This window comes from Bombus vancouverensis, chromosome 5, assembly GCF_051014615.1.
Source record: "Bombus vancouverensis nearcticus chromosome 5, iyBomVanc1_principal, whole genome shotgun sequence".
Taxonomy (NCBI): Eukaryota; Metazoa; Arthropoda; class Insecta; order Hymenoptera; family Apidae; genus Bombus; species Bombus vancouverensis.
In genome coordinates this window covers 8,686,839-8,714,295 of record NC_134915.1, presented here as the reverse complement: position 1 = coordinate 8,714,295, position 27,457 = coordinate 8,686,839, and the positions used below count along the sequence as shown (strand labels likewise).

At 38.6% G+C, this 27,457-nt stretch overlaps 2 protein-coding genes across 4 annotated transcripts; one reads left to right on the top strand and one right to left on the bottom strand.

The window, feature by feature from the left end:
• Positions 1–1,093: 1,093 nt before the first annotated feature.
• Positions 1,094–25,955, top strand: LUBEL (Linear Ubiquitin E3 ligase). Its single transcript, XM_076618770.1, has 22 exons — positions 1,094–1,245; positions 4,179–4,268; positions 4,345–4,749; positions 5,941–6,147; positions 6,897–7,124; positions 8,041–8,513; positions 8,955–10,246; positions 11,219–11,478; positions 11,573–11,668; positions 12,263–12,427; positions 12,870–13,226; positions 13,506–13,689; positions 14,050–17,622; positions 18,025–21,044; positions 22,651–22,848; positions 23,141–23,419; positions 23,493–23,582; positions 23,674–23,830; positions 24,337–24,667; positions 25,113–25,238; positions 25,339–25,507; positions 25,791–25,955. The coding sequence occupies exons 1-22, from the start codon at positions 1,129–1,131 to the stop codon at positions 25,818–25,820; spliced, it is 11,847 nt and encodes a 3,948-aa protein (XP_076474885.1). The 5' UTR covers positions 1,094–1,128; the 3' UTR covers positions 25,821–25,955.
• On the bottom strand, positions 25,857–27,378 carry LOC117162954 (uncharacterized). 3 transcript variants are annotated; one of them, XM_033344939.2, is made up of 3 exons: positions 27,270–27,378; positions 26,861–26,951; positions 25,857–26,765 (listed from the first exon to the last, which is right to left on the bottom strand). In XM_033344939.2, exons 2-3 carry the CDS (start codon positions 26,947–26,949, stop codon positions 26,153–26,155), a joined length of 702 nt encoding a protein of 233 aa, XP_033200830.1. In that variant the 5' UTR covers positions 26,950–26,951; positions 27,270–27,378; the 3' UTR covers positions 25,857–26,152. The 3 variants fall into 3 exon arrangements, with proteins under 3 accessions (XP_033200830.1, XP_076474884.1, XP_033200827.1); XM_076618769.1 differs by having other exon boundaries at positions 27,044–27,359; XM_033344936.2 differs by having other exon boundaries at positions 26,861–27,358.
• Positions 27,379–27,457: the final 79 nt, after the last annotated feature.

The window sequence follows — 27,457 nt, the reverse complement described above, 5'->3', positions numbered from 1 at the left end:
TTATTGCGTGTCGTTAAAATTCCTCTAAATGTAAATTCGTTCACTTCTGTGTAATATTTTTCGATCGCCGATGCGTATTACGCTTATATTTGGGTTTTATTAACTGTTGCATATAAGACATACGTGCAACATGTATGGAAGATTCTTATTTACCAAACTCGAAAAGTAGAAAAGTCTGTTAAATCCAAAATATTAGGTTGTCTCAAAAATTTCTTTCGTTTTATAAGGAAATAATAAATGCATAACATTTTCATATTATTTTATTGAATTACGTATGATCCATTCGCTAGTAATAGAACAAAATGGATAAGCAAATGGAAAGGAACTTTTGGAACAACCTAATATCTTAAAATAGATGACAAACCTACGAAATTTTAGGAAAAAAGCTAATGTTACGACAATTCATATTTTTAGAACCATCAAGATAGCCAAAATGTATATTTAGTTTCAAAAATAAATCGAAGCACAGTCCTGATATAATTGAAGGTTGGTTGACCTATTGAGTTTTAAAATCGCCCTTGTAAAAAACGAAAAATGTCACTTATTAGATTTGTCTTCTCTAAGCGTACATTTACATAACTATATCTCTTAATTGGTCTCATCGCAGATTAATATTCCTTTTTGTATTTTATATCATATATCTTTATATCTTTTATTTATCTTCACATTGCATTAGATAATCGATAACAATGTGTCAAACAGATATCTAAAACCAAGTTTTCCACAAACAAGGCCTCGTACAAAAAATTCTTACTCCACATGTTCGACTCATATTGTCCCATAGAACCACCCTTTTCCCAGTTGCACCATTAGTTACCCTCGTGTGTGTATTTCCTCCATTCCACCCTACAAAATCTCCGACGAACGTCCCACACGAATTGTCCCAATTTTCCCATCACGATTCCCGATGGAACTCGCAGTCGCGCAAAAAAGCTCAGATCCCTCTATATAGCGTGTCTCTAAAGAACGTACAAAGACACCATTGGGTTTTGTCGAGCGAGTGCCAGCTCTAACGCTTCTAAACGCGCGCGGCGTCGCGATATATTTACGCGAACGGGGAGACTTCGGTAAAACGGTGGCATCGGTCCAGCGAGCCAACGTTACGGAAATAGATTTCGGCTGGTGGCGATGCAACAGCTTCTTGTAGACGACGAGCAGTGCCGAACGGTCGGAAGCAGCCAGTACCGTGACGACCAGTTCCCGAGGAAAACCGGAGAAATCGCCTCCGCGAGGTCCCACATGAATGTGAGTGTCGATCTTCCTTTCACGAGTGCCATTATCTGCCGCGTATCGGTGCCCGTGCGTGACGTTCCCTGATCCCGGGCCCACAGTGCGTCCTTTGTTTTCTACGTGCTCGCCGATAACACGGTGCATCAATCTGGAAACGCTCCACCGCGTACAACTTCCACCATCTTACCCTATTCTACTCTTTTCTTCGTCGACGCCTTGAAATTCTCCCAAATTCTCTCTCTTTCTCTCTCTCTCTCTCTTTCTCTCGCGGAAGAATGTATTTTTTGGAGGAAATAAAAACTTTATATAGAGAGCTATAAGCTTTATCTTGTTCAAACTGTGTGGAAAAGTGTTGATGCGATGGAGCAAGAACGCACTGTACCGATGCGGACAATGGAAAAGATTCATCGTTACGTTTTTGTAATTATTTCAATGAAACTCTAGGGAGTTTTAGGTCTCCCCCTCGCATAAAATAGCGGCATCCAGGTTGCATAAAGTAGTGACGATGTAAGAATGCGAAAATACGAAAATTCGTTACACCTATGGCAACAATCGAAGAGATTTATGTCATGTTACATTTCCGTGATTATTTTAAAGAAGCTTGAGAAGATAGGAGTTTGTGGAAAGCATTAGGCCTTCCATCGTCGAACTTGCATAGTAACGTGATGTAAGATGATGTTAGAACACAAAAATACAGCACAGATAATCGAGCAAACTTAAATTTTCTCAATCGTTCCAAAAGGATGTAAACCTAAAGCGATCGAGAGACGAAGCAGCGCGATGAGAGGCAAACAGAATCGATGAGAATAAACCAGCGAATTTCACCGGTTTTACTTTCGCGAGGTGAAACGGAAGTGCATCGTAAGACGCACAATCGATGCGAATCTTCGTGTGTATGTACCGCGGAAGACACGAGAGGATATACGCTCGTGTCCGTGTTTCCGTGGGTTTCACGTGCAGTTCCACGTTTTTTCTTCCGGTGCAGACCAGAAACCGGGGATTGAAAAGCGGATTGTTTATGAAGACACGCGATGCTAGCTACGCTTTTACAGGCGTGCAGCTCGGTGACACTATCGCGGCGAAAGCATCTGAATATTCCGCTTCGTGTGAAACCACCAAGAGGAATGGATATATATAGCGTTCTAATTTAGTTGGATCGGACTTGGAGACGCAGTTTTATGTACTTATGGCTGGTTTCCGGGGTCTGCGTGATTTGTGACACGTGTCAGTGTGGAATAATCAGTTTCTTTCCGTACGATTCTTCCTATAATTGGTCTTGAAATTTCTCGAAGTGATGGATGACGATCACGATGAATATTTCACTACAAAATCGAAACTGATGCTTGCTCGTTAGATGGAAGATAATAAGGCTCGCGAAGGGATATTATTACGTAGTTAGAAAAATGTTTGGAGAAGAAACTCGAGTGGGTAGGGAGGAGCTAGAAGTTGGAACGTGACCAACTCTTGTAGACTTTTGCAATTTTGTCGGGAAATAGAGTTTCGTGTAGCACGTTCGCTTTTTATCGAGGCAATTCTCACCTTAAAATTAACTAACATGTCGGATGAAATTCACATGTTTGTCAAAATTTTTATCTCTACTCTTGTCTGAGACAGAATATTCTTATGATGATCGTGGCAGAATCTAAATTTACAATTCTTGGGAATTAGGTGCTTTGTTGCTCTCGTAGTAGAACAAAAGAGTGTGGACAGTCGAGAAGAACAGAAGGGGTAAACGTTCTAAAGATATAGGGCTCTAATTCGAGGGACTAATTCATGCATGTGGAACTCATGCTGCCGCGAAGGCTGGAACCGCGGAATTACTCTTCTTTAATAAAAAAAAATTGTTATTCTTTAAGAATTTTTAATGCAATTCGAAAATAAGAAAGCAATACTTTTCCTTCCATTCACAAACGAATAAAATATATCTCTTGCGTAAAAAGCTTAAAAGAGTGTGAAGCTAAACGTAAACCTCGATGTTTTTAATACAATTCGAAATTACGAAACCATAAATTGATGAACTATAAAAACCCTCTTTCTTTAATCCATAAATTCATTAGCGAACGAAATATATTTGCCCTGTAAACGGTTGTAAAAACGAAAAATGTAAATGCAAATAATTAAAATAAATTCCAAAAGGTCTGGATTAAATATCGAGGAAATGTTGAATGAATTTGAGAGGATCGCGGTGCGATATTTATGTATTTTACGTATACAAGTCAACGCGAAGAGATATAGCGTCGCGTGGCTCGATTTTATTTCGAGACGCGGAACACGATTTTTCCTCGTAAAAATAGATTCGATTTTGGCCTCTTCCGGCGAAGAATCAACCGTGTGACGTCACGCTTTCTCGAGGATCCACTCGAAAAATCTTGTCTAGCGAAGTCACTCTACTCAGACACCTAGTCCAAGGTGCGATGACATGAATTCACGTACAGCTTGGCAGCTGAACACGAGTTACTCGATGCTGCCAGCTTGTCATCCCAATTCGAGACTGCAAGAATGCATCGCACCTATACAAACAATTAAAGAGATTCATTGTGCAGGCGATTGCATTTATCAATTTCATTTTTTCTACTCTTAACTACTTCTACGGTGTCCTGGACCAATCCATATATTATACAAATTTCCACTAATTTTACTTTTAAGTAATATATAACATTAAGTAATTGAATAAATGATAACTGTCAATTGGATTGAGCTTTATACATATATCATTACACGTGCGCCTCAAAACTTCAACGGAAAGTTAATGTATTTTCATCTGACAAGGATAAAAATCATTGGAGAAGCGTAATAACAACTGTGATTAGGGGAACTTCTCTCATAACCGCTAACGTAAAAATGTATATACTTCCTAAGATATAGATAATTCTAATAAACATTATATTGGAATTCAAGTGGAAATTCTTCGAGGTTCTTCCAATAATTATTAAATATCTGTTTTACAGAACCCGGGAGCTGAAAAATGGCGCCCGATGGCCATCTCGAACCCATCGACCCGGTTGCGCATGGCAAGGTCCATGCCCCACTGGGTACTGGTGCGTAACTCTCCCGTCAATATCTCTTCTTTTTCTTTCAATCAATCTTAAATACGCAATTTTTCATCCTTAAAAGGCGCAACAGCAGAAGGATGCGGAGCAGAAGCAGCAACGCCAACCACCGACCCCACCGAAAGTCCCACCGCCATCGCTCTCCGGAGACTGTGGTGACCCAGACTACGAGATCATCGAATTTCCGACCCGACCGCAAGCACAGAAGTCCTCGACACCGGGCATGACGTACAAGTGCGCCCTATGTGGCACCGAGAACGTTTTCGCCCGTTGCGATATTTGCAATGGGAATTATTGCGAAGCCTGCGATGACATGAACCACAAGCACCCAAAAAGAAAAAACCACGTACGAAGAAGAATCTTGACCGATCTAGCGACGAAAACGCGACCACCTCTACCGCCAAAAGGAGAAAATGTATCGTCTCCGCCGCCAATCCCACCGCCAAGAAGAAATCGCAAGAGCGCTCAGGTAGGATGCAACCTGGCCTGAAGCTTTCATCCCTTTCCGCGAATTTTCTTTCAGGCTGACGACGTCTTGTCGATACTAGGTACCTTTGAGCTTCAGATCCAGAATCTATTCGGACGATTGTTAGCGGATTGTATCGGGATCAACGGAAACCAAGTTGCGAAGATCACGAATCTTGTAACACAAAGAGCAATTGCAACTTTGTCTCCTGTGACCTCGAGTCGTTTATCGATGAATGTTGTTTTGTTGAATAGATGTTGCTTCTTACTAGTTGTTAGCTGTACCACGCTTCGAGCGGCGCCAGTTTCGCTGATTTCTGCGAGAGAACACGTCACACCGAGGCACCGTGAAGATTGTTAATCGAACATCGTCAGTCACATCGAGCTTTAAATAGTCATCTAAGAATTGTTCCACAGATACATCGACAGATTTTATAGAGATCTTTATTATTGTATATCGACGTTGTTTCTTCTTAATACACCACGTTACCGCAAAAATACTACTGCCGTATTCACTGATACCTGTTCACTCTTTCAACTCTGTCGATAATAACGTAACGGCGGGAAAAGATACGTGCTGACACAATTTACGGAAGCACTATGCAAATTTTGTATGCTCGTGCTTTTGTCTTCGAGCGACTGGCACGACGGTGAATATGGCAGAGCACGGTGAACACGGTGATTCGATTTAACCGTCATACACCGTTTCGTATTTCCCGTACCGTTACTAAAACATCGTTTTATTATATGCATATATTTTATTCACTAAAAATACACGTTGTTACACAAATTAGATAATTATTTTCAGCTTACAGCAATGACACTGATCATCGCCATTTCTTTGTCGCTAACGTAGAATTAAGAATCGATTTATTCGAAGTCTAATTTATTACGTTCACGTTATTTAAGTTGCAAGCATTCTCGATTCGTCGAGGACATCGTTTAATTTATTTTCTTTTCTACTAACGCTTTGTTTATCATCGATTTAGCCTCGCACGTCGCCGCAATTTAATTTTAGCGCTGCTGCCTTCAACCGCGAACACCCGCCATCTTCTTCTTCTTTCGAATACCTTTTTCCATCGTCGTCTATCCACGAAAAAAAGAAACACAGAAAACGTTTTCAACAATCATGATGGAAAATACGACAACGTTTCCAAACGATGGCCATGTAATAAAGTTCAGGTTTCGCGCTTAGGCTAAATCGACGCAAAACCAGGGATCTACGAATCTCTCCTTGATCGAAAGAGTCGACAGCTTGAAGCGAGCTCTTCCAAACACCACCAGGCCACTGTCAGCCACCCTTGACACGAAAACAGTGTCGAAATCCATGCAGTCTGTAAATACTATCACCAACGATGGAACAGGATCAGGATCAGGGACTGACAAAATGTCTACGCTGCAGGTAAACTATTTCGTCAACTATTCTTGTCGTAACATTAAATTGGTGCGTATAATATGTTATTTGTTCAAATAATAGATTTTTATACACATATACTTAATTCAAGCAATTACAGTATGCAATTCGACACAATATACTTTTTCAATGATCAACTAGTTTCATTATTCCAGGTTTACATATAAAAGTTATCGGTTCTAGAATTTAAAAATTCTTAGAATACTGTAGCTGTTACAACTTCTTTTAAAACGATTTGTATATTGAAAGATCTTTGGTGGAATGGGGGATGGTATTGATTTTTCCAAGTGAAACAGTCGATGTGATTAATAATTGACGGTAGAACAAAATTTAACAAGTCGTATTTATTCGTCAAATTCGAATTTCATAGGAACGACATTTCATATGCACCAATCTAATAGAAAACTTTAATGAACATTTTACACGTTCCCCTATTATTCAATAGTAGTGCTTGACGTTTAATGAATGCAACCTATTATTCATCGAATACCATTTACTATTACGTGCACCGCAACGTTATTCGGTAATTTAGTAGGCTTCTACTATTCATCGAGTATTATAAAATAACTAATTAATATTTGAAACATTTACGCATTATACAGTACTTGATCTGTTAAGTGCTTTTTGATAGTGTGCCTCCGTATTAAATAGTAATACGAGATATGTATTTAACAAACGTGTAAAATGGCTGGTAAAGGTAGAAACGTGAATTGTTTAACACACATACGAATATTCAGGAAAGGTACAGGAAATATCAGGAAGCAATGAGAGCGCAGGATGCTAACAGAAGGAGGCATCCTCCCTCCGATATTTCGAGAGATACATTGAATACAAGGCCACTGAGCGTAGGCAGCCCGAAACTTACGCCTCCGGTACCACCGCCGCCGCCGCCTAGATCTATGATGCAATCGGCCAGTGTTTGCGATTTATCGTCGCCACACATGTGGAGTCCAGGAATGCATCAGGTAATTTTATTAAACTAAACATCACAAATGAATGTCGTCCCATTAGCTGACGTGGTCTCTATTTTGAAACTATACAAAGAAATTTTTGTATGAATTTGTTTTTTGAATTGATCGTATGCAAATGCAGATTTATTTTTTAATAAAAAGATATATATGTCATGTATCGAGATAAATGTGTGAAGATATTTGTATTAAATCTGAGGTGGTATGGTGATAGGTGCGTAAGGAACTACTCTTGGTGTTTTTAACGAACAATAGTTTATTTAGAACTAATCAACAATCAGAGTTAACAATTAACAATTAACAATTACACTTAACAGACAACTGGTAACAACTAACAAATAACGATAGACACCGAGAGATCATTCGACGCGTTGCTATGCAAATATTACCGAGGAGTTACACATTTAATGGCGTAAGACAGACTGACTGCCCTTTTGTTTCGGATCGCGCAGATTCTTCCCTTCGTAGCCCATCGATATCCCCCACTAGCGTGCATTCATTAGATGTGCCGCCAGTGCTGGCACGTGTATGCTCTTCCGAGAATTCGGCGGAAAGAGTGTGAAGATATCGATGGTACATTGGGCACGTCGGTGTTGCGCTTTGGCGGCGTCGCGCTTTGCATCCGGAGCCGTTGAAAAGTTCCGTGGCCCGTGCCGCCACAAATCTATTGGAAACAAATTAAGATCTAATAAAATTATAAAAAAAATTCCCATATCTTCCAAATTTGTATTTTTATAATACGATAGCTCTAATAAACGATAATCGAACGCGTTATTAGGAAAAAACAAGAGCTTTATCGGCCGTAAGAATTATAAATATTTATATTCTTGAGTTAATAATGTAAAATTAATCAGTAAGATTAAACATTTATCGTTTCATATTAAATTAAAATTACCATTGAATTTTATTGTAGGCTCAATCAATGGCGCATCTAGGTCCTGGAGGTATTCCAATAATGTGGTACCCACCGAATCCACCATGGGACATGACTATGGGTGGTTCCACGATGAGTCTAAATCACCCAACAATGTGGGGTTATCCCATGGGATTCCCTCCGTCACAAATGCTTCCACCACACTATCCGGGTTCTATATCAAGATCACATAGCCCAGCAAGGAGCGTGAAATCCAGCAGAAGATCGAGAGCAGTCTCGCCATCACCAAGTCTGAAATCTAGGAAATCATTAGCTAGCAGATCACGATCGAGAAGATCGCAGGGATCACCGTCTGACGCTAGTTCTGAAGACTCTGGTGAATCAGATTTCGACGACAGGCTCTCTAAAAGTTCTAGGGGCACCAGACGTGGAAGTGTGTCTAGGAGTACAAGGCAAAGAAGCTACCACGAAGATGATGGGTCTAGAAATTTGTTAAATAGAAATCGTCGCGAGTAAGTTAGAAATTTGATTAATAATTTGAAATTCGTATTAGTAGACTGCGGATGTTTATGAGTTTGTGGAAAATTCAAAGGTGGAAAAATGCACGCAGTATACGTGATATGCAAAAATATGTAAAATTATCATTCCAATATATTTAAAACAAAATTTGTTTTTTATTTAATCGAGTTAATTACAATCGAAATACAAACGAAAGTTTTGTCAATTGTAAAATATAGAGATGGAAATTTATTAAAATTGAAATGTTCATTAAATTATTTTATAAGTTTAATGGCTCGTGTAAAACCGTATCATAGAAAAAGAAATCCAGATTCCATCTCTTTAGATATCTCCAGAAAAATATGAAATTGTCTAAATATCCACAATCTAAATGTCGCAAATTCTACGAAAAAGATTCTGGAATATTTTAAATATAATAATTCGATATTTTACAGACGGCTAATGTCAGAAGAAAGAATGATCAGTACAGAAGATCAGTGGTCCGAGAGTCACTCTATCAAACGATATCCAACATCACCAAAGAACCATGACGAATTTCAAAAGAACACTTTAAATTCACGACGACGATATGACCAAGACGAACGCAGGCTCTCCAAGCTGGATTCGCGATTAGATCGCGTTCAAAACGGCAGCTACCGTCGTAGACAAAGCACCGACGATGACTCTTCAGACAGAAGGTCCACGCTACAAACACGCTCTAGAGTAACCAGTTCTTCTGACGATCACTTCGACAAATCAGAGATGGTTCCTCGACGAAGGGACGACGAGATGATTCCAAGAAGAGCTTCCTCTGTGAGAAGAGAAGTAAGTTTGGACGATCTCGAAAGAGCCTCTCGTAGAGATTCTCGAAGGTCCTCTATAGACAGTGACACACAAATTACCAGAAGAACTCCTTCCAGAGAAGCCTCTAGAAGAATCCAAGAAGTAGAAAGAATTGATAATTCACGATCCATTAGGGATGAAGACGATGTACCACGTGCTACGAAGAATCTACGAAGTCGTGAAGCTTCGCGTGATAGAGAAAGTGTCTCAAGAAGAGAGTCTTCGTTGAGAAAAGAAATGGAAGAAGCAGAGAGAATTTCTGTTAGAAGAATGTCGCCTCATGATTCTGATAGTCAGAGTATTAGAAAAACTCCATCTCGTGAATCGGTTTCTAGGAAGATACGTGAAAATGAGGATCGAGACGTGACGCGATCTGTGAATAAGAATCAAGAAGAAGCTCGGCGATATATCGAGACAGAAAATCGGGAAGTTAGACGATTTATTGAAGAAGAGAAAAGAAGGGAAGAAGCTTTAGTAAAGAAGATGGAAAATGAAAGAAGTAAACATTTAGAGAGATCACCATCGGTAGGCAAAGAAGAGAATCATGGATCAACGAGTGTGGATCAACGTAACAAGTCGCCGAAAAATGAGAAACTGAAAGAGGAAACGAGTACCACGATGGAAATTCCTAACGAAGAATGGGCATGCGAGCATTGTACTTTCATAAACGATTTAAAGGATCGTGTCTGCGTAGTTTGTTGCAAAACGAGGAGCAGCGCGTTGCCACCAAGTAGCGAAGAAAATCAAGATGTTCAAAGTGGTTTGAGTGAGATTCCTAAAAATGAATTAGCGACTACGTCCAGCAACATTAGCAACCCTAGTCCTGATCTGGAAAAGAGGACCAGCCTGTTAAAGATTTCAAACAGCGAAGAGAGCGGGGATAGTGGTTCCACAAAGAACAAAGGTAGAGCAAGGCGTAAAATCAGCTTTTCGTTTGGTACCAAGTCGAATCAGTGATTAGAATTATTGTACCTGTTCTCTTCTTGAGTGTTTCTCCTTTTTTCCCTCGGTCCATGCACTCTGTTTGTCCTACCTCCTTTTTTTTTACAAAAATTAAAGAAACAGCTGAATAAAAGATACGATTGTCCTTTGTCGATGTATATCCTTGGATGAATAATAAAGAGACATGAAAAGTGTTTCCTACACGATCAGTGGATACCAAATGCATAGTCGTATTTGAAATGAAGCCACTCTCTCGTTCATTTTCATTTCTCTTCTTTTTTTTAAGATCATGTCTGACGCAATTATTATTCATTCAAGAGGAGCTAGTTTCAAGCATGAGCGTGCATTTGGCTGATGTTCTTTCCACCCGGAATTCGTTGTCGAATTATTTCTCATTGTAAGTCCTGAAGATCTTAACATTCTCTGGTCTGAAGTTGAATATCATTAACAGAAAGTAAATGTTTAATTTTTTCATATTTGTAAACAAATTTTTTTTCTTTTTAAATATACAAATCCTTAGAAAGTAACAAAAATAATATGTATACCCTGCCTGTTTGTATTTTCGATGATTCTAATGCCCCGTTCCTTGTACTGTGAGAATTTATACGTAATAATTTCACGAAGGTAACAGTCTGCATCAGAATGACGTTTTTCATTAATTCAAGTCTAAGATTCCAAATATTCGTAAAAAAGAGACTACGGATGCTTATGTATTTATACAAAAATGGAAATGCAAGAAAGCATAGAATACCTACGATACGGTTATATACAAATGTGTAAAATATCCAAAAGAATCTTTGATAAACGAAACAAATATTTGCGTGGATTCGAATTTTTATCTATGAAAATATGAATTTGCATAAACATCCGCAACGTTACCCACGGTATTACCAAATTAACATCTAGAACATGACCTGATTACTTAAATTTACAGATTCCGCGATGCACGAAGATTCTGCTGCGATAGTTCCAGAGAAATCAATCGTTGAATCCTCGTCAGTGATAAGAAACGAGCCTACATTGATAGCAAACGATATATCAGTGACGACCAAGAGCACCGATGCTCCAAGCAATATCGTTTCTTCGAAAATAAATGAGGAAGAGTCAATGAAACGACCAATGCTCGAGAAAATTCCAAAAAGCCATTCAGTTTCCACTGGAACCTCTCCTCCTCCTCAGAACATTTCCACTCAAGTAAGGGAAAATAGGACATCTTTTTTTTATCGCAAAATGGGTCATTGGTAAAAGGTAAAAGAAGCACGAACGGGATATGAAATATACTTTTCAGACGTACGACTATCCTCCAGCAAGAAGTAGCGCTGGATTCGTAAGAGCTGCATCCACCTCAAAGGGATTATTATATTATGAAGACAGCGACGCGGAGGTAATACGAAAGATTAATATGTAGATATTCAAGTTCTTCTATCGAAACAAAAGTCTCGTAGTTCAAATATTTAAGATTATTTAAAACGAGTTACAATAGTTTTATCTTTGGCTTTTAAAAGTTATCAAGCTCATTGGGAAAGATGTTTGATTGATCATTTTGGAAGATGACTAACAAATGCGCACTTCGATTTTTGACACTGGAACTACCAATAATATATTCTTAAATGTTAGAAGTAGATTATTAGAATTAACTAAAAAATATTCTCAAAATGAGTTCTTGAATTAATACCAATGAACTTTCGTTTGAAATATTTTTTGTAAACTATCAAATGTAACTCAAACGTTACAATGATCGATTCCTGTCTCATAATATGGATGGCCATAATTAAAAATAAATAGCAACTTGAATAAAAGTCAGCCGTAATTTTTTCAAAGACAATTACATATCTTTTAATAACTGCAAAAACAATAGAACTCGAGAAAACCTCGTCACTTTAAAAACATGGTAATTTTAGCGTTAACGCAAAGCATTTAAAGTACATACATCCAAAGACCTAGCAAGCTCATAAAACGACTTACAATTAATAAAAAGGATGCCGAGCGTCTGTTTCAGGAACAAACTAGATTCGCCAATAGTCCAGATCTGTATCCGCGAACGATTCAGGAGCAGTATCTTCAGCAGTTGATCAGCGGTCCCAGCAGAGATCGTACACGAAGAAATTCCGTCGACTCCACCCACCTTTATTACCGTTCCAGGGTAAACTTGACAGCTATCCCTCGAGAGCTATTGGTTTCTAATCCGATCTAATCTCCAATACAATTTAACACACGATTTCGATTGTGCCAGTTTCGTAGCCTCGGTGTGAACGTAGGCAGGAATTACAATTTACAACCTTTTACAGCGCAACTTCTACCTATCATTCCAACCGGAACTTCTAAGAAAATATTCTCTCCATTCAAATTTCTCTACGACTGTGTGACCATTAATCTAATAAACAACAAATTTTTGTTACGTGCTATAGATTGTTCTAGACTAGCCTTAATATAGTCTTAAGCCTGTAAGATTGTTCATTTCTCGTTGTTACTCTGCAGAAAGTGCATCTTACGACGATGAGACCTTCCTACAACTGTTTTTGACGTGTGCACCCTTCGTAAGTCTATTTTAATTATCGTCAATCGAATTATTCTTCGTGTTCCAGGAATCGAGCCAACCAAGATTCTTCGAAGCTGGCCCAAGTTCACAGGGAATTTCAACGTTGACACGACAAGGTTTGGAGATCGTGGAACTTCTAAGGGAAGCCGAGAAGCACGGTTATTCCACGGATGATGTTCAGGTGGCCTTGTCACAGGGTGCAAGTAGCCCGATCGACTGGCTGAAGACGCAGTGGCCCCATTTGGTGGAAACTGTACAAGTTTTAGTTACTACTCAGGGAAAAGAACTGAAGGAAAACAATATCGGGGTGCTTTCCGCCATCGAAGCGAAAGAGGCCTTGAGAGCTACAAAGGGAGACGTTTGGAACGCTGTCGCCATGGCTGTTCAACGTAGACAGCTAAAAGTAAGAATTTTAGACGTATTTTTCGTTAGAATCTTTCGAATTGAAGGACTGCAACAAAGAGACGGCTCCAATATTTAAATTGTATCTGTAATTATCAGAAGCGAAAGAAGCTCGTATTAATATGAATATTAGTTGACTATGAACTTGTAGCACGTCAGTTGAATTTTGTTGATTTAGTGAAATTAAGGAAAGTAGTACCGTCTTTTTGAAACAGTTTCTTTAATCTTCGAATGGTATGTTGCACTTTATTATGAGAAAAATGAAACGGAAATTTGACAGTGCGAGGAAATTATGAAGAAAGGCAACTTCGCAATGGCGGAAGTGGTGAAATCATTGGAAAATAATTCTGGTGCCGAGGACGCGGCTTTGTTCGAGCTGCAAAAGAATCAGCTCAAGCCGTTCTTGATGAGAATCTGGGGTCCTCCGGTTGGGGTGGAAAACGATGAGGCTGCACCGCGGGAAGGTCAGTAAATATTACGTATCAATTATCTGATCATATCGAATAAAAAACAGATTGAATAATTTTTAAGTATAGCCTGTATAATAAAATCGCAGATGTATTGTACTACTTCATAATTAAAAAGTAATTTTAAATTTCTTAAATAATCCTCTTAAAATTAATCCTTATCATATTATTTGTTTGATTGGTATAATGAAATCGTGCATAATAGGAATCCTTTGATTATTTTACCTAGTATCATAGAAATATATCCTCGAACTTTTCATTATATAAATCTTTATATTTGATAAATATTCGTTTTACCAAAGCGATAGTTTCGTTCTTGACTTTTCATTCACGATGATCGAGTTGAAATAATTTCAGATACAGCAGGTGCGGTCGGTGGTGGAACGGGAGGTTCCGAACAGGTTACCAACGTGTCGGACGCTGAAGCCAGGAAGCAGGTAATGTCACCAATCGTAGAAAATTTCGTCGCGTTGCAGGCCGACTTTCAAAAGCAACTGGCAGCCCTCAGACAACTGACCGATAACTGGCAACATGACAAAGACCCCCTGAATACGTTCGGTAATAAGCCTGATAATCTGTATCAAGTTAACACTGACGATCGAATCGTTCTAATCGATAAAAATCTGGTCCCAAGGGCCGTACAAGACCTCGATGTAGCCAGCACTCTTAAAACAGTGGAGAACGAGGAACCAAAACGAACCAATCAAGACGATACTAAATTAATAAGAATTAATCAGACTGATACGTCCATTATAACTGAAAAACAAGACCAAAATAACAATTCCACTATAAAGGTGATTAAAGAACAAGTTCAGAATCTATCAGAAAATTTATTAAACCAGAATCAGATCAACGTTGAAAAAAAATTAACGATAGAAAAAATTTCACATACGAAAGAAAATGAAAAAATTCGATCGGACGAGTTGCAAAAAGAAAATATCGATGTAACTAAACCCACATTACCTGAGGATATTGATCCAGCTGCTGTACCTAAGGACAACGACCCAAACATCAGTATTTCGATAAATGTAATTGAGAAAGACATCCCTAATCAATCAGAAAATTTGTTAAAGGAGAATCCGAGTGAACAAAAGATAAAAGAGATCTCAGTTCCTGATACAAAAGAAGGTAGAAGCGTAGATGAAGAAGTTAGTGTCTCGTCTTCCAGTATAGTAGAAGAATCATTGTATAAAGCAGAAGCCAAAACGAGCGATGTAACCAGGTCGAAAAAGAATGTAAAGCAAACGGTGGAGATGAGTTTGAAAGTAGCTGAGGTAAAGGGCGAGGAAGGTGGTTCACGCGTAAAAGAAAGCGAAACGACGTCTCAAAAGATTTCAGACGCCGGTCAAAGCATCCAAGGAATAGATAAAGCTTCTTCGTCGCGTTCGGAGAAAAACGAATCGCCATCCCAAAAGCCTTCTGATCCTCATCAAAGAGCTGTGCAAGTAGATAAAGGCTCTCCTTCAGTGGAGAATGTCCCTTTGCGATCTAACGTATCGGATCACGGTTTACCCGAAAGTGTATCGAAGACGTCCGAATCGGCTCGAGGTTCTTCGCAAACTGGAATCGAACGAGCCGACTTAATAAACCAAATGTTGGAACAAGGCGAAGAGTCCCTTCAAAAGGCAACAACTTCTACAGAATTAATTAAGAGTTTTAAAAATTCCGGCGAAAACGGAGACGCGGGGATTTCAGAGAATATCGACGTAACGAGTAAAGAAACGACGGGACCATTGGATAAATTAAGGCCTATAAAGGAAGATACGAAAGTAGAATCGGGCAACGTTATCGAACAAGCGCAATCACCGATAATTACGGCTGAGAATGGCTCGACAGATCAAAGTTCTGAAAACGTCTCGCCGGAAGCTCGTCCAGAAGGCAACGAGACGCAAGTAGCCACCGTGGAGGCACTGTTATCTGCCGTGAAATCGCTGCCAGAGCAATTACTGGGCCCTTTCATATCGGCAATGCAAATGCTGTCGTCGAAGAAATCGAGCAACGAGACCGATCGAGCGAACGTTATCGAAGTTGTAACAGAAGATCAGAATTCCACGTCTTTTCAAGCTTCCAGCGAAACTGGGTTTGGCAGGAATGAAAATGTACCTCTGGGAAGCGTCGAAAATGCAGAGGAGCTTGTATCGGATGTAGCCGAAACGACCGCGACTGACATCGAAAAGCTACATGATCTCGAAACGGTACGTAAAAACGAAAGAAGCGATAATATTTCGCATACTAGCGCAGGAGGAGCGACAATGGAGGTGAAATTTAACGGGAATCGGGTCCCAGGAGACACGATAACACTGTTGCAGAGTGGAGAGAAACCTGAAACAACGATAACTAAAGTAAGTTCGCCAGAAGCCGCGAATAATATTAACAGCGATGAAAAGCTAGACAAGGTACCTAATTCTGAGCAGTTATCAGGTCCAGTACACGAAATCACCAGTGATAGATCAAAGGTATCTTCGGTAGAAGTCGATTCATCTCATCGTTATCATCTCGACGCGAATCCGGAAATCCATACATGGAACGATCCACCTATTCATGAACGATCATCGTCAAAGGAAGCTGGCAACTCTTCCGTGACCGGCATCAAAGATCCTCGACTTAACAATGCATCTTTGAACAACGAATCACTCATAAGCGATAGCTCGATGAGACACAACGGGACCATTGGCGCACAATCATTATCGGACAAGATATCATCCTCGGTCGCATGTGACTCGGGAACGTGTGAATCATCCGACATGCAAACGTCTATCATCGAGACTCGACCTAGCGATGATAACCGCGTGAAATTAATTGATGGCAGTTTGATGACTGACAATAGAAGATCTGAGGATGTTATGTCTGATCGTATATCGCATGATAATAATCATACTAATTCGGTCGTGACCCAGGTAGCAGCATCTTCTCAGTTAGTTAACTTTGAAAATAATTCTGTAGATTACAAAGTTTCCGAAAATTCTAAAATTGAATCGCAGAAAATTTCTGAGGATAATCTTGTTAGAAATTCTGAGTGTAAAATTTTGGAAGATTCGAAAATTGCTCGAGATGAATTTTCTAAGGAAAGTGGAGTTGCTATTCGAGATTCTTCAAAAGATTCTAAAATAGCTCAGGAAATTTCTGCAAATCCTAAGAGTGTTGTAACTTCCAAAGATTCCAAGATCGATGAAATTCCTAGTGATCCTAAATCCTCTGAAATTTCGATGGATTCTGGTATCGTCACACATGATGTATCGGAAAATAGAACCTTTACTGAAGAAATTTTTGAAAATTCTAAAAACATTATACCTAATACTCCGAAAAATCCTGCATCTATAATCTTTGAAGTTTTAAAGGGTTTTATATCTACTTCAAATGAAGTATCTAATGATCCCAAAATTCCTATTCAGGAAGCTTCTTCGGATTCGAAAACTGATCTTCACGTAGCTTCTTCAGACTCCAAACTTATTATCCATGAAGCTTCAGAAGATCCTAAAGCTACTTCGAAAAAAATGCCTAATGATTCCAAAATTACCATTCATGAAGTTCCAAAAAATCCTAAATTTAGTTCAGATGAAACATCTATCGAATCCAAAATTCTTATTCAAGAATCTTCGAAAGACCTGAAAATTGTTGACGAAACTTCTTCAAGTTCTAATATTATTGTCCATGAAGTTTTAGAAGATTCTAAACTTAGTTCACATGAAATATCTACTGATTCCAAGATACTTACCCAAAAAGCTTCGAAAGATACGAAAGCTGTTATTGAAGAAGCATTTTCAGATCCCAAAGTTGCTAACCATGAAATTTCAGAAGATCCCAAATCTAGCTCAAAGGAAATATCCAATAATTCCAAAATACTTAGCCAAAAAGCTTCGAAAGATTTGAAAACAGTTGTTGAGAAAGCATCCTCAGATCCCAACATTGCTAACCATGAAGTTTCAGAAAATTCTAAATCTAATTCAAAGGAAATTCCTAATGACTCCAAAATATTTAGCCAAAAAGCTTCGAAAGATTTGAAAACAGTTGTTGAGAAAGCATTCTCAGATCCCAACATTGTTAACCATGAAGTTTCAGAAGATTCTAAATCTAATTCAAAGGAAATATCCAATAACTCCAAAACACTTAGCCAAAAAACTTCGAAAGCTGTTATCGAAGAAGCATCTTCAGATCCCAAAATCGCCAACCATGAATTTTCAGAAGATTCTAAATCTAGTTCAAAGGAAATTTCTAATGACTCCAACATTTCCATTCAGGAAATGTCGAAAGATTTAAAAACTGTTGACGAGATTTCTCAAAATTTTAACTTTGGTATCCACGAAATTTCGAAGGATTTCGAAGCTATTCCACGCGATGTTCCCAAATGGCCATACACTAATACTCCCAAATCAACCCAAGAATCCAAGGTTCAAGAAATTCCTAACAAACCAACAACAATCGTACACGAAACTTCGAAAGCAGTTTTGCATGTGTCTGAAAAAGTAGAGCAGTCTATCTCTGTCGCATGTCACATTCCCCAGAGCAACGACAAAATCGATACTTCGCCAATAACTTCAGCAAGTAAGTCTGTCGACTCTAAAGAAACTCGCGAACAAATTAATATTCATTTAAAACCTGTCAAAGACGATCACCCTCTATCGGTATCTCCTACAAAAAATAACGATGTAACAAAAGACTCTTTGATAGAGATAAAAAAAGATTCTTCGACGATCGTGGAACGAAATAATTCAAACAAATCGATGGAAACAATCGATGCGAACAACGAGTCAAAAATAGAAAAGAATGGCCAAGAAATATTTTCTGGCTCTATTTCGAACAAGGTCGAGGCGAATACAGCTTGCGAAGCAATAGCGAATATCGAACCGGCAATAGTAACTATCTCGAGTGACCCTCGTATTTCCGGTTCCTCGTTGACCTCGCATTCTTTGGACACCGAATCTGCCGTTAACAAGCTAAATTCTACGGATACTAACAACATTCCTAAGAACCTCGTTGTTCCTAATAACGATATGTCGTATAATGCATCGAACTCGAACGAAGAAAGTCAAGTTGTCGAGCTAAATCTGACCGATACGAATCTCGAAACTTACATCGTTCCTAACGTGCTTGGAAACGTTAACGAATTTTCCAGTTCGATTCCCTGCAACGATGAAAGTATCACGAAGGATTCGAACAATAACGCGTCCCATTTATATCCTCCAAGCTCGAGTGAAATCGAAGGGAATGAAAGGCAAGAAGATAAGAAAGCAGATGCTGCATTATTTATTAAAGATTCTGTAAATATATTAAAATTCGAATTAAGCGTTAATTCCAATAATAAAAATCCAGAGACTGAGTGTTCGATCGTCGATAATATTAACGATGTTCCTCCAGGAGTACCTGAAACTATAGAGATTAAAATCATGGAATCTCCCATGTTAGCGGTGAACGATTGTGCGCCAATAAAGGTTCTAGAAAGTCCATCAGAGAACGAAGTAAAACCGATTGAGACGGCGAAATTGCAAACAGAAAGCGCGACCGAAGCACGCAAGATCGTGACGATTTCGGGAGAAAGCGCGGTAGACGTTGAAAATAATGAAGTAGATGCAAATGAAGTTGATAAGACGGTTACCTCGAGAGTTGCAGTCAAGGAGAGATCCAAATCTCCTGCCAAAAAGGTCGGCAGAAGGAGGTCTCCCGTGAAAGTCGTTAAAAAATCTACCGGCATACCGAGAAGGAATTTTGGAAAAGTTAGCCCGAGAGGCGCAACGATTGCAAAGGCGAAAGATACCGCGGCTGAAATAACTCGAAGATCGACTTTGTCGAACCAAAGGAGAAGTCCAGGAAAAACAATCGCAAAAGTCATAAAGATCGTTCCATCGAACAGTTTGATAAATAAAACAAAATCAGCAGCTAATACTAGACAGAAGCAAGTTTCAAAAGGTTCCAAATCGACGGAGAAGAAAGTGATTCCGGAAAGGAAGTCGACAATCTTGAGTACGTTGTCCAAAGGTTGTGAACAAATTAAAAAATCAATTATGAATGCACAGACTAACGATAAAAATAGTGGAATGACGGCTAAAAAATCTTCGAAAGGGAACGGCACGTTAAAACATTCTTTCCTTTCGAGGATTCCCGTATTCACAGCGAGACGTCGACTTCCACAAGTGCAAGAGACTCCAAAAAGTTCTCAGCAATCTCTGAAAGCGGCATCCGGTGACGAGTTAACTAGCACCTCGGCGAAACCATCGATTACCCAACAAACAGCAAGGAAAAGTAGTTCGTCCGAAAGCGCTTCGAAGATCAGAGCAGAGCGAAAAATTGAGCCAGATAAAGTCGGAAATTTAAATGACAAAAAGACGCTAATGATAAAAACTGCAATCACTCGGGCGAAGACTTGCGAAAGGAGCGAAAAAACGAAGTCAGCGATGGCATCGGAGAAAAATGACGAGGAAATAGACGTGACTGGGTCCAACGAAGATCAAACGATATCTAAGAAATTGGATTTAAATGATACCACTTCCAGCGAAGAATACGAGCTGGAGGAAGTTTCTGATAATGACTCTTCCACTTCCGACTTCGAGAGCGCAACGGAATCTGAAATATCAGAAACGGGGAAGCAGCTTTCCGATCGCACGTCGGACAGCATCGAAGAGTTAACCGATGCTGAAATCATGCTACAGGAAACAATCAACGCGATAAAAGCAAAAATATCCGACTCTGAATTCGAAGATTCTGAAAATGAATACATAACTGATAATGACAGCCAAGAAGATTCTAATTCCAGTGAAACTCGCGTGAACGTGAAAGACTCTTCTTTCGAAGAAGAAGAAGAAGAAGAAGAAGAAGGAATAGAAGAAGTGGAACAAATGGATAATAAAGAACTAAACTATATCTCGTCTGAGGAGGACGAAACTCTGAGAGCTGATAGCACTGACGTAAAGGACCAACGAAAGCAAATGACAAATTCAGACAACAATACCAAAGAGACATTAAAAAATACCACTTTTAAAACTCATTCCATTAAAAAACCAAAAGAACAGTTAATACCACTAAAGAACAGCACAGACGCAATTAAGGATAAGCCTGGTAAACTAAAGGGGAAACTTGAGATGAACGATAACTCTGGTAAAAACGGGCAGAATAAGACAGATCCTAAGACTGAGGTAACGAAAGCGAGACGTACGAGCGACAAGCGAGTGAAAGCGAGTCGTAGAGCGAGCACAGGCTGTGATAGAGGGGTAGATCAGGGAGGAACATCGAAGAAACGATTCTCCTTGGTGGCCAGTTGTATCCGTCGGTTCGAGGGCGAAGAAAATACGGAACGGGAATACGTGGAAAGTAGAAGCGGCAACTTGAAGACAGGGGGATCTCCCAAAACGGAGAGGGAGGTCAGTAGACGTCAGTTGTCAGAATCAATTGTCGACTTTGTCAGTACTTGCCGCTGACAGACCAATGTCTACAAACAGCTCGATCAAAAGTGTTGAAACAGCGGATGAAACTTAAAAAAAAATCGCACGAAAAAAAGAGAGAAAAAATACCCGACAGACTCCCTTTAAAATTTTAACCCTGTTTTGACTGTAGCTTTTAAGCACACTCTTTTTTCCACCCAACTAGCGTACAGTTGGCTCTTTCTCTGTTTGCGCGAGGTAAGTACTCCTCTTGTTTCTCCCCGTGACTAATATTGCTGTTGTATAGCATGTCGCTTTGTTTCGCGTTGCTCCGCTGTGTGTTTAAATTAAAAAGTAACAGAACAGTGGTGTACACGCGAAAACGTACTCGAGGTTTGTATGCGCTCCGCGAAGAAAGCACACCGAGAGTTTAATTTAATATCGTGGAACACGACTTTTCCATCATCCAATTTGTCGGATGCTTTCGGGGATTTTATAGTAATTTAAACGCACGCGAATAACACGCTCTCTTCCGGCACGATCGTTTCGTTCCAGGGAATAAAACAACATCTCTTAACGTGCTTCAAAGAACACAAGTATTGAGCAATTTTTTAATTGTTTATTGTCATTGTGTATTCCGTGTTCGTCATTCTGTATTCTTTACGATCGTTCATTTACGTATTAATGTTCCATAATGTCACTTTCAGTAGTTTGTCCGTGACAAATAAACACGATATTAATATTTTATTCACGGACTGGACGACGTTACCTTAAAAATATGCAGAGCTCGTTTCTAGACGTTGGTGTAGTATCTTTTTATCGTATTTTTGCATGCCCATTGTCCTTGTATACTATTCTGTGCGTCAATCTTTACCCTAAGTCTCAAAAATTCCATAATTTATCTCATAATTTCGGTATTATTTTTAATCGTATTTTCATATTAAATGGATGTGATATACGTGTAATTATCATATCAGGTCCGTATTGTTTGATGTACACAAAATTGACCGACACTGTTTTCGCCGACACCAAACTTGGTCAACACTAAACTTTATCAGGAACAACTTTGACAGACAACATCGATAATCGACACAAAATTCGACAAACTGTTCACAGTGAACTCGGGCAAAGTACGAACTTGTTTTCTGGTATTGTATCTCGCTTGAAGAAATCTAGTCCAGAGCACATTGGAGCAGATTTAAAAAAATATGTTTTGACCAAAAATCGGATTCTCTTCGCCCCCTGCCACGAATTGGTATTGGTTTGGTCTAGACCTGTTTGTGCAAGCGAGTAACGTGACCGATTCTACCACTCGCTCCTATCCAACACAACATAAAACACTTGTCAATCAACGATTCACCGATTGATAGTTGTCGACTAATTCTTGTACTCGGTAGAAATCGACGACACAAATGTAAATATCGTCGACGAAGCTCGGTGACGAAGAAAACATTGTCGGTGAAATGATTGCCGGTAATCTAAATATGTCGATGACTAAATATCGTGGTCACGATTCGGTGTCACTGAAATCGTGTCGATGACATGATTATCCATGAAATGATTCTCTGTAAAGTAAATGTTGTGAGAATTTCCTCTGCACTTACAGAGAATTGCTCGACGTCTCTTAGCAGAAGGAAAAGCGTCGAACTACGATGAGGCGGAAGTGGCCGCTAGTTTGCTGGCCTTGAAATTTGGAGACGTCGAGGCTCTTCATGCGGCTAAAGAGTGTTCCAGCGTAGAATCGGCATTGGCTTTCTTGCAACAAGAATGCGAACTTTGTACAGGTCGCTTTGCGATGAGTCAGGTACTTGAAACAATACAATGCCCATTATTTCATCTTAGAATACAAAACTTATCTTTTGCATGTATAAAAGATTGAAGCCTACAAAAATATATAGAATACAGAGAGACTGTAACACGTAAGAGTATACAAAATATGCTAAGTACTATTTATAACATTGAAAAGATTAGAATATTCAAATGAAACCCTTGTTTGAGTTCTAGTTCTTTGATAATGTACACAGAAATTGAAATATCCATGAATATTCGCAGTATAATTGAATTTTAATTGAATTAAAACACATTTTTAATCCCAGATAGTGTCCATGCTGAAATGCGTGCACCGTTGCTGCAACGAGTGCGCGAAGAACTACTTCACCATCCAAATCAGCGACAGAAATATCACCGACGCAGTTTGTCCATTTTGTAAGGAGCCAAACCTAAAAGACGCCAACGAAGACGAGGTGTTAGAATATTTCAGTAACCTGGACATACAATTGAAAACACTTCTAGATCCTCCGATTCATGAACTCTTCCAAAGAAAGCTGAGAGACAGAACATTAATGCAAGATCCAAACTTTAAGTGGTGCATTCAGGTGTTTCTTCTATATAAACCGTACAATCCTCTTTAGTCGACGATTGGAGAAACGTCATGTGTGTTGTTTTCAGTGTTCAAGCGGATTTTACGCGGATCCGGATCAGAAGAGATTAATATGTCCCGATTGTCGATCAGTCACGTGTGCACTGTGTCGAAGACCGGTACGTGCTGATGTTGATAATTACGCGAAAATTAAATGGAAGTTACGCAAGCGCGGACAAACATCCTCTCTGACGGTGGTTTCACTTTCAGTGGGAGAAACAGCACGAAGGAATTACGTGCGAGCAATTTGCTGCTTGGAAAGACGAGAATGACCCGGATAATCAAGCCGCTGGCTTAGCCAAGCACCTTGCGGATAATGGGATAGATTGTCCTAAATGCAAATTTCGCTACTCCTTGTCTAGGGGAGGTAAAGTATTTCAACTAGCTCTCAAGCCTTAATTACTTGAATTGCAATGAATTTTTCTTAAAATGCTGCTAACTTTAAACAAAGAATAGAGCTTTCATAGGCGACGCATTCAATTAAGTATAAAGTATTCAAACAATTGCTAAATGAATTTTCCCTGAAATATTGAAATACATTGCTATCATTAGACTGCGGACATTTTTAAAGGAATAAAAAGAAATAGAAGCTAAATATAGATTTAATTCACCTACTGAAAATTGTGACGAATACTCTACATACTTTGGATATTTTATATATTCGCAGTCTATTATAATCCAGAAATAAATTTAAATAACTCTTACCTAAATTAACCGATGCAGGATTTCATGTTCGTGTAACTTCTGTATGTATTTCAAATATCTTTATCAGTCGAGTAGGCAATTAATTCTGGATAAAAGATATTTCTTAATTGAAATACTAATTTCTGATTAATGTTAACGATAAATACCGAAAATGATACTTTTTCGTAGGTTGTATGCATTTTACATGTAGCCAGTGCAAGTACGAATTCTGCTGCGGTTGCGGAAAGGCATTCATGATGGGAGCAAAATGCTCGGTCAGTCAGTATTGCGCGAAACTGGGCCTTCACGCACACCATCCACGAAACTGTCTGTTCTATCTTCGAGATAAGGAGCCCATGCAGTTGCAACAGCTGTTAAGAGATAATGGAATCGAGTACGACACAGAGGGTCCGGCTGGCGAGCGCAAGTGCAAAGTGCAATTGCAGAAAGAAACTCCCACCGGTGTTGTAGATGCGGTATGCAATTCAGATGTCGTTGTGGGACACGCTGGCTTGTGCAGGTAATTTGTTTGTTCCCCCGTAACTCTGCATGCATTCGCCGTTATTACGACCACCACTTTTATAATTGAATACCTTTCTCGATGAAACCAAGGTACCGTTGCAATTATACGAAAAAAAGCTCGTACAAATTATCATATTAGAGGGCTAAAAAGAATAAAAATGACTAAGAATAAGATAAATTAAAAAAGGAAGAAAAAACGATATAACTTGCGAGTAAAATAAAAGATAATGCTTTTGAGACCTTCGTTGTTATCGATCTCCTTTCTAATACTTACTAGTTACTATATTAAACAAAAAGAAAAACAAATCTATTTAAAGAAGTAGAAAACATATAATAAAAATGTTTACTTATTTAAGCTTTGAGCCAACACTGGTCCATAAAAAGTAATGCAAATGTTAAAAAAATAGTGTACTTTTATCATAACGAAATATTCAAATATTTAGGATCCACTATATCGAATACCTAGTTCGAAAGATCCGGGAGACCCAACTGGAACCGCTTCCCTTGTTAAACGTAGACGATCTCGAGACTTGCGTGAAACGTGCGGGGATCAAATTGCCCCCGAATTGGTACGGTCGTGATCCGGAACATTACAAGAGGGACTTGATCGAGGTAAATGAAAAGGCATCGTGCATTGCACGACTAAATTCTGGGTACTTTTCCCCGCAGGCAGCACTACATTGAGTACTTGGCGGGCCTGGTACTGAAGGGCAAGCTGGATCCCGTGGCGATCTTTGACTTGAACGATGCCAAGCAAGAGCTGCGCCGTCGGGGAAAAGTTCCCCCTGCGAAGGACCAGGAAATGTCCGAGCGGGATTATCTCGAGGCGTGCATTCAGGTGACTAACAACTCCTCTCCTGTACTCCTGCCCCGACACACTGACCGAATTAACAAGAAATGCACGAAAGTAGACCTTCACGCATGACTTTCGCAACCGAAAAGTGCGACGTGGTGACGCGCACGCGCCTGCACGTTGCCAAAAAATAGAGATCTGCAATTGTGGATTAGAATTTGGTTTTATCCTCGTACATTCTGTTTATTTTTATCTTGAAATGAATAGTAATTTTTCGTACCATTGGGAGGATTTTATTCGTGACATCTAATGTATGGACGTTTTACAGGTTGTACGGAAGGAGATTCCGCTGGAGTGATAAATGGGTAATAATTAATGAACGACATTACGTGAGTTCCGCTTCTAATACATCATGTATAGTGTATTTATTTTATCATATGGACAGTGATGTAGAGAACAATTATTGACGATTAAAGTAAACAAAGATTGAAAATTGTTTAGTATTTAATGTATAAAAGTAATCAGTCTTTTAGTATAGAACTTGAAAACTAAAATATCAACTTTTTTATTCTTCTCGCTATCTTCTTTTTTTGGTTTATGTATAAAAGGGTTACAGATGTTTTTTATGTAATAAACGTGAATTTGTGTTTATAGAAAATTTTATAAAACACTTTAACAATAAACTAATTTTCAACAAAGCTCTGTTAAGAAACTATGTAAACTCTTCCTTTTTGGAGGTGTTGCACCTTGATTTATTATGTTTTTTAATCGATCTATATTAATCATTTTTATTTTCTGTTGAGTTGGTGTAATAAAATTTGCAGTGCTCCTAACTTTTTTTATGTTGGTTTCTTTCAATTCCTCGGTTTGAACATTTTTCTCATTCAAATTTGAAATTCCAGAAACATTTAAGCCAGCTGTCCTATCCTTGGTCCTCTTCTTCTTCCGTTTTTTTGATCTTTCAATACTTTCTGTCCTAATTTTTTGTACTTTTTCCCTTTGTGGTTTATTAAAAGATATTCTTGTACTTTTTGAACAAACTGAGCATTTAAGTACCAACTTGTTCATTTTATTTTTTAAACATTTTTCTGCCAAACTTCTTTGAACTTCAGGTATTCTTTTCTTACCATTATTCATAGAGTGTACAATTTTTTTTATGGATTTAGAAAGTGGTTTACCTCGTGATAATCTAATGCTATGATCTATAGTATTCCAAAGTGATCCACAATATGGGCACATCACAGAAGGACCAAAATTTTGAGACGATGGTTGTATTCCATGCGTATACTGCTTACATCTTTCTCTAATATACAATAATATTAATTATTTAGTATGTAATCAATTTTTTATTTACTCAAAAATATATATAAATATTCAAATAAATAAAATACAACTTACATGTAAAACGTTTGCAAATTTCTACTTTGTGAACAATTTAATTTTGTAATAAATTGATTCACGTTCCATAAATGTGTTAATTTTTCCATATCTGTTTGTTTACACACACGCACGTACGAAAAAAAAATTCATAAATAGAGTATTGTTATGAAGTGTTAGGTTAGAGCTATTTACACTACATACAGATAATATGTATATCTTCAATGATAAAATACAAACTTCCGCTTAAACAGTACGTGATACCATTTAGCTGTTTAAAAAGTCATTAAATGCGAAAAGTATACTGACGAGCGAAACTGATCGAACTGTGTAAAGTGTACTATTATACGAACGATAAAAGTGGTAGTATGACTCCTAAACAGATTACGCTAATGCTTCAAAAAATTCTGGACTTTTATAATATCATTACCAATTAATAGTGCTCTTTGTTTTCGTTAGAAAAGTAGATAAAAAAGGAAACAATAACCTCCAAATACGATTACATTGGAGACGTCACAATTATTGAGTAACAGGGTAGCCAACCTGTGAAAATGTTACAATGCCTGTAGGATTCCTAAACCAATCCATTAAAGATCCGTAATGTTGAAACCAATGTAT

Coding starts and splice junctions, on each gene's coding strand:
- LUBEL (XM_076618770.1), top strand. CDS start 1,129: ATGCAACAGCTTCTTGTAGACGACGAGCAGTGCCGAACGGTCGGAAGC. Junction 13,227..13,505: donor TTCAACGTAGACAGCTAAAA/GTAAGAATTTTA, acceptor GAAATTTGACAG/TGCGAGGAAATTATGAAGAA. Junction 23,420..23,492: donor ACTTTAAGTGGTGCATTCAG/GTGTTTCTTCTA, acceptor TGTTGTTTTCAG/TGTTCAAGCGGATTTTACGC.
- LOC117162954 (XM_033344939.2), bottom strand. CDS start 26,949: ATGGAAAAATTAACACATTTATGGAACGTGAATCAATTTATTACAAAA. Junction 26,766..26,860: donor AATTTGCAAACGTTTTACAT/GTAAGTTGTATT, acceptor ATTGTATATTAG/AGAAAGATGTAAGCAGTATA.